Source organism: Zootoca vivipara, chromosome 1 (genome assembly GCF_963506605.1).
Source record: "Zootoca vivipara chromosome 1, rZooViv1.1, whole genome shotgun sequence".
Classification (NCBI taxonomy): domain Eukaryota; kingdom Metazoa; phylum Chordata; class Lepidosauria; order Squamata; family Lacertidae; genus Zootoca; species Zootoca vivipara.
In genome coordinates, this window is record NC_083276.1 from 127,128,366 (window position 1) to 127,141,185 (window position 12,820).

Genomic DNA, 12,820 nt, shown 5'->3' on the forward strand with positions numbered 1-12,820 from the left:
ACTCAAGAGAAGGATTGCAAAGTCCATCCTGGGAGCCTTCCTACTATCAGTCAGGTTAAATAGCCTTCTTGCTCTATTTCATTTAAAAACAAAACAAAAACCAGGGTCAGTGTTCATGTTTCACTTATATAACCACAAGCCCCCTTAATCCTGCTGCCTGGTATTTTGTCATCCACCTGATTAGACTAGTGGGACTTTGTACTCTCCCTTTGCGCCCCCCCCCCCAAAAAAAATACCTTTTGCTTGCCTTTGCAAGCAGAATGTAGTTTACTGCAAAAACACAATCTCAATGACCTCTGATTTGAGAGGACAATTATGAGCCAGTTGTATTGCCATTTAGATAAATTGCTCTTGGTGCTGAGCACTTTGTAGACTTAAAAATATTCCGTAGTTGACAACATAATAATTTTAAGAAAAGGAAAATTGTTGGTTGTTCCCTGTTTCTTGCCCTCCACTGTCTGCCTTGTTTGTATAGTAATTTGTCCCCCCTGCCACACATACACACACCTCTGAGTGTACTATAATCTAACCTGTGCTCCCATCTCACTGAGAATGGTTTGGCACAAAGTGAAAGATAATGTGCATTTTTCCGCTGCCCCGCTCACTTAAGTCCATAGGACAAATCACTGATGTAGGCAATGTACCAACATTATCTGCCTTGGAATGAACCTACGTTCTCCCCCTGGAATTGCTTAGTGCAAATGTTTCCTGTTTAAAGTGGAATAAGAGAGAGAGAGGAAGAATTCCAGGCCTTGGACTTTCAGGACCCTTGTCCTTCCCCAGAGATTTTTCCCTTTAAAAACAGAACGTTATAGAAGACAGGCCCTCCCAGTTCTGCATGAGAAACTCCAGACAAAGTGCTGAAGGACTCCGAAGCCACCCTCAGAGATATGGAAAGGACTCTGAAGCCACGTGGTTGAGACAGCTACTATCAATGCTTGCCCCACCAGGGCCAGCTACAAAACCCACATTTTTAGCAGCAGTTGCGGGACATTATTTGATTTCTACTGCATACCAAAGGTGAACAAAAGCAGTATTATTGTCCAGTCATGTTAAGATGAGGAAGTTTATGTTTAATCTGCAAGAAAAGGAACTGCTCTTCCACACTGGCATACAAAATAATGGGAGGTGCTGTAGTGCTCTAGGTCGTCCAGCTAACCTGGGAAGCCGGATCAGATGCAATAGACTTGATAATACAGTATAAATCATGGTTTATCAGACTGAGTACTAGTGCTGTAAGGGACGCAGGTGGTGCTGTGGTCTAAACCACTGAGCCTCTTGGGCTTGCCGATCAGAAGGTCGGCAGTTTGAATCCCCATGACGGGGTGAGCTCCCGTTGTTTGGTCCCAGCTCCTGCCAACCTAGCAGTTTGAAAGCACGTCATAGTGCAAGTAGATAAATAGGTAACGCTCTGGCAGGAAGGTAAACGGCATTTCCGTGTGCTGCTCTGGTTCGCCAGAAGCGGCTTAGTCATGCTGGCCACATGACCCGGAGAAACTGTCTGTGGACAAACGCCGGCTCCCTATATATTTTGGTGGAAGGATCCGGACAGTCAATGCTCATGTTGACTTTTTACCAGATAAGTGTTTTTCTTAGGGATTAAAGGAAGAGGGGAAGTTAACTTTCTTATCTGGAGGTGGTTGCTGCAGCTAGATTAGAGCTGCCATACATCCGGACATTGCCAGAATTTTGAAGTCGGAATTGACATCCAAGGGGAATTTCCTTTAAAAAGCTCAACAATTTCTGGGGTGTCCTGGTTTTTACTTTTTGAAATGTGGCAACCCTAAGGATGTTCTGGGTCAGGGAGTAGAACACAAGAATCTTAGGCGTACATTTTTACTGTGAGATCTTGCAGAAGTTCACTAGGATTTTCTCCTTAGGATTGCAACCCAAAACGCTAAGCAACTCCTCCCACCCCCAAACCAAAACAGTTTCTGCACTTTGAGGCAACATGTGCTTCTCATAGTATGATGGAAATACTTTGCCCTCCCATTTGATAAAATTTTAAAACCCTGTTGCCAATTACCCCTTTGGGGTAGGTTGAATGACCCCACAATATTACATCCACATCTGGAAGCACCCTTGAAGGCAGCCCCACATGGAGCAGGGAGGCTGTGAACCATCTCACTTTTCTCCTCTTCCATGTGTCCCCTCCAGCCTAGGGATCCGTAGCTATCAGCCCACAACATTCCCCTTCCAGAGAAAGTAGTGGTCAGCCCAGGAGAGGGGGGGGTATTCGTTCCATGCATTTATTTGACAGAGTTGAGCAGCTGCTGAAGTTTATAGACTTTTGGCCGCAAAAATGGGTGACACCAACCACTGGCTGGGAAACCATCTGGGTGTGTCGTTATTACTAAATCGGTTTTATGCGTCTTTTCTGTTTGGCTGCTGGGCTCATAGCAGTGGGTCTTTGTGTCCATTTCATGAACAGGTCCTGGCGTGGCTTCACCACAAACCATGGTATTGCGTGTCACGTTGGTGCAGCTTTGGCAGAGCTGAGCAGGGGGCTGTTTGAGGTTGCTAAAAAGGCTTGTCTTAATTTTGGGGTTATCAGGTAGTGTTGGCTCCAGACCTTGACTGGATGGCCTTTACAGCAAGAGCTTTTTTCTGACAGTAAGAGCCGTTGGGCAGTGGAACAGAGGTGGTGGACTCTCCTTCCTTGGAGGTTTCTGAGTAGAGGTTGGATGGCCATCTGTCATGGATGCTTTAGCTGAGATTCCTGCACTGCAGGGGGTTGAATTAGATGGCCCCTGGGGTCCCTTCCAACTCTATGATTCTATGATGCTATCATCCCTGGAGGACTTGGGGGGGGTGACAGTGATACGACGCGCCTCGATTGGGCGTGCAAATAGGAAAATAGGGAAATCCAAGTTGCCTTTGCAGGTCTTTAGGGTGATGGCCAGCACTCTGTGCATCAACAATGGTGATCACACACTTGGCGTGGTTTGTGTTCCACTCATCACGGTTCCACGCATCGATGCTGAGCTGGACAAATGCATTAGCAAGGCAGCTACAGCAATGGCTCATCTCCCCCAAACGGCAAAAGAGAATGTGATGCTAATGTCCACTACGAAGATGAAGGTCTATGACGCTTGCATGTTGAGCATGCTGCTTTTCAGAAGTGAGTTGTGGACAACTTACAACTGTCGGGAGCGACGCCTCAAAACTTTCCACATGCTCTGCATTAGGGAAATTTTGAGTATTATGTGGCAGAACAGTTTCAAACAGAGCTTGCTGTTGGTAGAGTAACAGGAGAAAAGGCTAGCCAGAGAGCTTGTGCCTCCACACACACAAACATGAACCAGTCTCATCATCAAGGCTGACCCAATTACATTTTGGCACCTGAGGCAAACCACAAAATGGTGTCTCCTCACCTGGACCGAGAGGCTACTGTTGAGGCTGTATTTGTGGGGTAGCTGCCGAGGAGGCAGCAGATGCAGTCTCCCAAGGAGTGTGCCACAGCTTCCCTGCTACTGCTGCCTCTGTGGATCCTGCCACCTGAGGCACTCGCCTCGTATTGCCTCATATTGCCCTGCTTATCTTGAGCTTTGTTTCTTTGTCATTCCATGGGGTTATGAAAAATGTCAATGACTGACATGGCTCTAATCGTAATCATCCGAGCTCTAGATTTAGTCTTTGGTGACTGAGCTCCTTTGCAAAGTCCCTCTTACGGGCTTCCTTGAGAGACAATAGGAAGGATTCGTTTTGGCCTGAGAGCACATTTGCTTCGCTGGCGAAGGAGCCAATCTCATCCCTCCTTGACAGTTTATGAATAAAACCACTGAGGTGTTAAATAATAGGATGATGTGCTTTCCCCTGATATTCTGAATGCCAGGCGGACCGTTCTCTGCTCCAACCAATTGATACTATTTTGAGACTTTGCCCTCCGTAGGCACAGGGACACACATCCATTCTTATTTGCACCATCTCTGACTCTGTCGGGTGACCAGACTCAGATCTGTCAAGTAAAAGCTGTCGCTTTAGTGATGACTCAACCTGAGCCGGGAGTTTGCAGGGGTTGGTGGGTGGATATTCAGCCTTGTTTCTAACTGTAGTCTGGCGCTGTAGTTGCTGCGAAAGAAAGAGCAGCAACACTACATAGGCTTTGCCCGCTGTGCTTTGATACCAGCAGCCCTGTGAGGTGGAAGTAGATAGTACCACAAGCTGAATTGCATCAAATTGCGAGTCTGCGGTGTTTTGTTTTCTGCCTTGCTGTTATGTGTTTTTTTCTCACCGGTAAAACTTGCGCTACTCAGATGTCAATGGCCAGCACCTAATGAAGATGACTGAGCACTGGATCAGTCCAAGCACTATTCCTGATGGGCAAAGGACTCAATTTCCCCACTGCAGTAACTGCAGCATTTATAGAAGCAAATCACAAGGAACGGGAGATGTATAATGCTTCTGGTACCCAAGTGATGCCATGGTGCTTGTTCGCATATATGAGCTCTTAATTTTCTATTATGTCTTTCTTCGCAAACTAAAAGCACAACTGTCCTTTCTCAGTTAAGTGTATGCCTCGCGCAGCCAAGTTAAAATGAGCCGGAGCTGAATCAGCAACATTTCCCACTTCCTTCTTTTCTTTCCGTTTACACAGGTACTCTCAAAACATTTTAGCAGTATCTGTAAAATTGGCGTGTGTGTCCACAGCAAACGTGTTCTTCTGGGTGCATATATATATATATATATATATATATATATATATATATCCTGGTGGTGATTTGCTGTGGTTTCTTGCTTCCTGGGCTGGTATTTGCTGCTGCTGTCCTATTAGAAAACATAAGTGTTATCTGCAGGAATTGAAATTGGGGTGGGATTGACTTTGTAGAAGAATGAAGGCTGAGCGGGTGAGACTCTTCACCACAAGGGCTCAGCTTGTATGGCACAACGATGAAAAAAAGGAAACAGTTTCACATGATCTTCTTAGATTCTTTCTAGGTGAGAACTTTTTTTAATTTCCCACACCTCTTGAATCTGCTGTCCTTTCCTTTCCTTTTGTGGATTTAGGTTGCTGTTGTGTAAATCTTTATTGCTCACTCTTACCAATTTTACTTGATGCTAATATGATTTCAAATGGTCGTATGCTACACCTTGGGTTCCTCTGGGTTTTTCTGTTTTGTTTTTTGATGATCCTACATGCACAAGGAGCAAGGTTAGTCCGGAGACCTGTCGCTGTCCGAGCTCTAGTTTCCGATTGTGTGTGTTATATCTTGTGCGGCATTTCAGAAGATACAAGTTTTTCCACAATTGGCCTGAACAACCATGACCAAGAATATCTCCCTGGCTAGAGTCTTGCCTCTCCTCCTCCCTATTGGAGGCTGCCTCCAGTTGGCTTGTAATTGGCACCCGTATATCTGAGTTTCCATGCGCCGAGACTGCCTGCTTAATGTGGAAGATGAACCTGGCTTGGGAACCTTTCTCTGGGAAGCTGGACCAGAGTTATGGGGGAGAGGAGAAGGGTTGTGATTGCAGAGATTCAGCATTTGCTTTTGTTTCTTAAAAAACAAAACATTAAAAAATAGTATACCCAAATCACTGCAGGTCCAAAAAAGAAAGCATACATGTGTGTGGGGGGGGAATATTCAGCACTGCATTGCAGGGTGATGTTTGGTCTGCAAAAACCAACACACTCCAGAAAGCATGGTATCTATTTTTGCATCTGAAAAAATGTTGCCGTCAACAGTTCTCTTCAGAGCTAGTCAGCACTCTTTCTGTAACTGAAGATATATTTTAGCCTTGAAGAGAACAATCTCTAATCACACAGAGGTTTTTTTTCTCGTGGCATCTGGGTTGACGTCTACATAAAACTGTTATGTATTCCATGTAACACTTATCCCCGGCTTTACCCTTATTAGGGAGAATCCCCTCATTAATGTAAATCCTGGAATTAAGACAGAGAAAACTACAGAAATGACTCCATAATCAGGCCCCATGACATTACATGGTCACACATGTTGCTTTTCACATGCACCCGAGCTTGTCAAATCCTTATTGATGCAGGCAAGTTGCAGATTTAGGCCCTCCCACTCACACCCATGTGTGTTTTGCTCTTTCCCAATGAAACGGTATTGGCAGCTAGCCCACTAAATGCAGATACGATATCCTCATATCCGTACTGTTTTCTTCTGGGAGTTCCAGGCTTTCCAACTGCGAGGCTTGGAGAGTTTTTATGGACTGACATGTTTGAGACGAGAAAATTGGCGAAACAGCTTTGAGGTGTGAATATTGGTGTTCGTGAGCCTTGTGGGGCTCGCCAGGATGCAGACCCAACTCATCTGTTTATCCTCAGGCTAGAGAAGACACAGTCCGACGCACACCATTGAAAGGGCTCTTTGTTTCCCATTCTTGCAAGAGGATCGTGAGGAGCTCTCATTGTGAGCTGGAGGATTCCAGGGGTGCCTTTTTCTAAAGGAGCTGCGATGTGTGCTGGAGCTTTGCGCCAGGCTTCCGGTGTGTGTTTTACCAATCTAGCAGCATGCATCTGCCAGGAAGTCTTTATTCTGTCTTGACCCACGTTGGCCAGCTGCTAGAGCCTGGTGGCATTGCTTGTCCCAAACAAATGGGGAACTTCAAATGGAAGCAATGTGGGGCTTTCTATTTACGAGCTCTCTTCTTTTCTTTCCCTCCCAGGCATGGACCCATAGAACCCATGGAGTATATAGCAGGACAACGGGTGATGTACAAAGACAGAGATCTTCCTTACTACCAAGCCGGCCACCCGCCAGTACACCCCTCCAAAGGGAGCTATGCTCACCCACAAGATGGCCCAAGGGCAACAGAGTTCTGGTATCCTGAGTGTGGTCTCCCACAACAACCGGTAGGCCAGCACAAAGGACCCCTCCGCCAAGATGTGCCGCCCTCTCCTCCTCAAGGCCACAGGGGGCTGCCTTATCATGAAATGGGCAGACTCGCTCATCGCCGAGCCGGCCCGGATCAGTACCAATACAGGCATCAAGATCCTAGGCAGAAGGACCCCATGACGGCGGCTGTATAGCCTAAAGCCAGACACCTGTTGATAGCTCACCTTGCAGCCGTTACCACTGATCTTGCCTATCGCAGGGGAGAGATGTCGTTTGAGCCTGTCCACCTGGCACCCAGGACACGTTCGTGAACATAACTGCGAGCTCGCAAAAAGCGGTACAGTGACTTTGGGAGCCACCAGTGTATCCGAGTGTGTGTTTTAACGCTTCCTCAAACGTAGAAGGTGGCAGGTGAAGAGGAAGCAGAATTTCTTCTAAGCACACATTAAAAGTGCCACTCAGGGCTGTTGGCAACTAACTACACAAGCACATGCTAGGTGCCCACATTGCAGGGAACTATTTTGGACATTGTTTCAGAAAGAGTATTCTCTGGGTGCCACTGTGTGTGCCCCCAGCATGGCAGAGCCTCCTTTTCTATGACCTCTGATTGGAGAATTATTTTAAGAGTGGAGATGGGCTCACGGTGTGTCCTGACATTTCTCTCTGTTGTCCTAGGGAAATACTGTTTTGCTCTCATCCCAGTAATGTTTTTTAATTGCCCCTTCAGATACTCAGTTTTTCTGTCCTCCTCTTCAGTTTTTCACTTTGTCACATGGAGGCCCTTTGGAGAATCTTACTTGCTCTCCACAGTTGCCAACTCAGAGACGAAAAGGCTGTAGGGAGGGTGGCAGTGCCGATGTAAGACAAGTTGCCCCCAGCACCCAATTTTGCAGGTGTGATAGCGGGAGTCTGTCCCTCCCAAACAAACAATACAAGCACCCCGACTATCCTTGCATTGGCTTTTGACTTCAAAGTGTCTCCTGTGAAGGCTATTCTTCTTCAGATCCCACCCCAGGGAGGAAGGTCAGGGGGTACCAGAGCCCCTGTTGCCTGGCAGAAATTCTGCAGGTGAGCCGGTAGCAAGGGAGGCTCCTTTTTAAAAAAAAATGGTGGATTATCAGATGGTCATTTTAACAAAGAAGACAAAGCCACACCAGAGGATCAGAGATACAGAATAAAAATAGTGTTTTAATGAATTCCAATCATGTTCCAACAGTGAAGGTGGAGGGGAGGAAGCTCAGGTGGTCCCTGGCTCTCCTCTGGCTTCCATTTCTGAGGGAGATGGTCCTGTCTGCAGGTTATTGACTGCGGGGACGTGGGGGGTCTTTTTGGTTCTGTTTATTTTTAGTTGCCACCCTGCCTAACAAAGCCTCTGAAACTTTGATGAGCTAGGAATTCTGAGCAGCTCCAGCATCGTTTTTTTAACATCCCCCCTTTCTTTAAAAAAAATCACCCTTTCCTTTGGTTGGATGCCTTTCAAGGCTATTTATTCCATAGCCCTTTTCCTTTCAAGGGAAAGACCTTGGGGCCTGGCCACAGAAGGAGCTGTTGGGTTTCCTTTTTGGTATGCAGCAAATTAACAGGATTCATTACACAGGTCGTCTCATAATTATTATATATTGCACGGAGGGGTCATCTACCAGGCACAGCCATTTATCATTTACCCTTTCTGAAATGGCTTCATTATACCCGGCGGCCTCTAGAGACTTGGCGCTTAGTGAATCTGTCACACACACAAATTTGTGTTGCTGCCTTTGAAAAGACGAGCTCCTCCGTCGCCCATGAAAGGTTCTATGGTGTTGTATTGAACCCACTGGCCTAACATTGTTGTCCCAAGTATTAATATTCATATAAGTAATTGATTTTTGTTTGTTTGTTTGTTTAATATAAAAAGGAACAAAACCCAAACACAACAGCCTCAGATTTAAAGTCCCTGAGTAACAAATAGCAGGGTTGGATCCAAGGTTGTGCGTCTCATAGCCATCACTAGGTCATTTACTCTCTAGGCAGGACTAAGCAGGAAACAGTTTAGTGAGGACAATTGTGTTTCTACCATTAATTCTAACAAGAAAACGTCACCAAGGAATGACTTTTCCCTGTAATTATTCTCAGACTACTTGTTCCTAAAATGGCAAATACATATTATAGCCATGTAAAAGGCCACTATCTTATTTCCAGCAGATGAATTTCAAGTGGCTGTGAATAAATAAGCTGAGAGGCTGATATTTTGGGGAAATGTATCTGTATAAAATACCCTTAAATTTTGTCCAGTCCACTTTTAAATGAGCAGCTAAGTTCCTCCCCTTAACATTTGCAGGCTTAAGTAGTAAGTAGAGTGTGAACCGGTCGAATTGTTTACTCCTTGCTAAGCCTAAGTTCCTGTTGAATATCTTGTTTCATATCTGAACCGAGGTAAGATACCACATGGAAGACAGGAAATAGTGGCCTGTTGTGATCACTGGTGTATCCAAACTCGATCAATCATGTTAAAATGTTGCCTTCATTCTTCTGTCCTGGTTTGTGGCTCTTTGGCGGAGGAAGGACAAAGCACTTCCTTGTTTCTCAAACTTGGGGTCCCCAACTTTTGTTGGACTACAATTCCCCTCATCCCTGACCGCAGGTCCTGCTAGCTAGGGGTGATGGGAGCTGTAGTCCAACAACAGCTGGGCACCCAAGTTTGAGAAACCCTGGATGCAGTTCATTATGGAAAAAAATAGATTGCTTCCTGCCTTCTATGGCCCTGTAGTCTGTGCCAGCCATTGGGGGGGTGTTTACAGCTTCACGTGCAACAGTGAAAGTTACCCCAAAAGTGTGACGTTTTTAAGTCACTTAAGAGTGCCCAATGGCTCACGAATGATATGATCCAGGTCATCTAACCCAGCCTGTGGGAGAATTCTCTGTGATGAAATTCTCCTACTTTATCCCTTGCCTTGTGAACTCTTTTGAAGAGCATGGAGGTGGACACTCATCTCAGGTGTGTGCAGGCAATCATTTAATTGAGATAAGCTTCAGCTTTGGATCTGAAGCAAGATTGATATTGAGAAGGCCGCTCTCAAACAACCACCCCCATTCCTTTCCCCTTTGGTGTGTAGTACAAGTGCTTCCCCCTCAATGATTTCTGTAAAATAGACCACATATGTAAGACAGACAAAATAGGCAGGTGTTCAAGGAGTGCAGAAAGGCTACTAGGAGTGAGATGGACATTTTAAAATGCACTTTGTACAAATATAACCTACGATACATTGGATCCTTCAATGGAAGAAGCTAATGTTGATGACAGTGGCTTTATCTCGAGCCTGATCACAATTAAGGGGAGCTTTGGAAGATAAGCTCCTGCCTTATAAATCACCTGCCTCCTAACCCCTTTCTGGTGCCATTTCATTCCCATTCACAGAGATAACTGACAGCATTTCAGGAGCTAGGGATAAATCCAAATTGAATGGAAAGAGCCTGCCTGGATTATTTATGGCCTTTGAAGGTCCTGCTCCGTTGTTTTCCATGTAACATGAAACACCCTTCTAAAACTCGCAGTGGCTCCATTTGGTAGGACAAGGCAGGTCAAAAGACGGCCCTTCTCAGCTGTTAATCTTAGCCAATGGGGTATTCAACTACACTTCTGCTGTCAAAGCTATAGGAGACTTTTCCTCCTTTTGGAGGAAAAAAATAGATGCAGTACTATATAGATGCTTCATGCTTTGCTGAAAGGAGCAAAAACTCCTGGCCTGGTTTGGGGGGGGGGGACAGGAGCAAAGGAAACTGAATGGCACCCCCATCAGTCTGAAATGCCCCCATGATTCTAAAGGGGAGGGAGAGGAGCTGGCTGCTTTAAGTGACTCACAGAAGGGTGGGGGCGGATGTGTGTGTGTGTGTGTGTGTGTGTGTGCGTGCACATGCATGTATATGTATATATATCCTGCTTCTCTGGAATAACGCAAAACAAACTATCGGCACCATATTGCAGACAAATGTGTAGCACACACATATATCACAAGGTGCTGTAGCTGGTGGATCAAAATATCTATCACTTGCGCACACACAACAATTCCACACGAGCCATTAAGAAAACAAGTTGCTCTTTTCTCGCATGCGCCCGTATGTTTGCGAATATTAATGGATCTGAGAGAGTTCTTTTCTATTCACAAAGGCCTCGTGTGCTAAATGTCTATGACAACGTGCCAATCCGACAGAAGCCATTCATTGCAAGTGAATTTGGGTTGCTCTGACCTGCCCCTGTGGGTTGCATTTTCACACGCAAGTTCAAAAATGGGCATCAATGCGCCTGTTGATTAGGTTTGCTGTGTCGGCCCCACCCTATGAAGGAGAGAGGTGCCTCCTACCGCAGCCCCAATTTCCCCTTGTTTTAGAGATGTAGCCAGAAGAGCACTTGCAAAACGAAAAGCTCAGGCCAACCAATATCTATGGATGTCCAGATTCATGCCTGTATCCTGACAAGAGGTAGGGAGAGAATGTCCAATCATAAGGCACAAATATGAGCTGCACAAGGCATCTATACCTTCCCACCTTATGAGAACTTAACCCCCCAAAGGGCTAAGAAGGAGCACATTGCAGTTGCTAGCCAACTGTGTGATGTGCTTTCTTCAAAGGCTGGCTCTTCAAAGGACAAAAGGCTCCCTTGTGAAGAGGGGCAAAGGTTTTGAGCATGCCAGTGGGGGAAACCGTAAGGACAGCACAAGGGATGGGGGCTGCATAAAGCTGGTTTCAGACCAAGCAGTCAAAACAGCTAGATACAGCTTTGTACATTTATTCCCCGAGTGCTGAGCTGGCTTAGGTATTGCATTTGGAACAGAAGCCTGGCTGAAAGCCCGCTGAACTTACTGGAAACATCAGTGTACTTTGGAGCAAATTCCTGTTCCATTTTTTTATTCTATTTTACTTTTGTTACAAAAAATTGATTTGACGCGTTAACTGTTGAGTGACTGGATGGTCCATGCAGACACCCAACAGTTTCCTGGACCATCTGTTGACATTATTAGCTCATGGACAGAGGATCAACTCTGACTGCAGCAACTGAAAAGGCCGAGTAGTCCAAAAGAAACCAAGGAGAGGTCCTGGGAAGTCAGATTTCCAGATTCTCTTCCAAGCCCCCACATTCCAAGTGCTACCCTTAGCCAGATATAAAGCTTCACGTGCTGCCTAATCTTTGTATACTGTTGAAATGCTACCTCCTTCCTTTCTGCCTTCTTAAAAACACTAGACATTCCAGGGTAGATGTGCTCTGGGGTGAACATATCCTCTCCCTTGTGGGAGCCAAGATGCATGTACAGCTTTCCCAGATCAGGCTCTCGAGTATAACTCTTTGCAAGAGCATTCCAGCCATCTGTGCACTTACTTGAGAGACGTTTGCCTCTCAGTGCAGAAACCAGAACCTTTTTCTTATACATATATATTTTTAATCCTTCATTCACAAGACATCAATTTCAGATTATTTCTGGCGCAATCCCACGAACGGTAATGGGAATTGCTCGTTTGCACACTGCTGTCCTTTTCTATTCTTTCTTGTTGTTGCGCATATGCGCCTATATTTGTGTGTGGGTTTTTTTAAATAAAAAAAAGTTTTAAAGTTTGGGAAATTTATTGGGGGGATTTAAGAGATCATCTGGTACCACTGTTTCACTTTGTTTTGTTTTGTTACATATCACCAATATAAATGCTGAACAGTTTTATTTTGCATTAAAATAAAGGCTTTAAGAACAACTGCCAGGGGCTCTTTTTGTCCGATCTTTTGATCCTGGTCAACTGTGGTCAGTCCTCAACAGAGATACCCTTTGAGAAGAAACATAATGGGGACGATGCAGGCAGTCGCGACAATGGCTAGTTTCCTTCTTGTCATTGTTTTGCACACCACAAACCTTCAGGGTGCATTCCTCCAGTGGCAAGGCGAGCTCAAAACACCTTCATTAACGTGTGACCCCGAAATTCCGGATCTCCCCCCCCAAAAAAACACCAACTGATGCCAAAGTTTAGCACCAGTTTTGTGCTACGAACCCTATGTTTCTTGC

The 12,820-nt window shown here is 45.5% G+C and overlaps 1 protein-coding gene across 2 annotated transcripts in view; it reads left to right on the forward strand.

The window, feature by feature from the left end:
• Positions 1 to 12,526, forward strand: part of PARD3B (par-3 family cell polarity regulator beta) — a 539,269-nt gene extending 526,743 nt beyond the window's left edge. For both annotated transcript variants that reach the window (XM_060281957.1, XM_060281959.1), the window contains exon 23: positions 6,631 to 12,526. In XM_060281957.1, the coding sequence (XP_060137940.1) occupies positions 6,631 to 6,994 (364 nt within the window). In that variant the 3' untranslated portion in view covers positions 6,995 to 12,526. The remainder of the gene's footprint in view (positions 1 to 6,630) is intronic.
• The last annotated feature ends 294 nt before the right edge of the window (positions 12,527 to 12,820 follow it).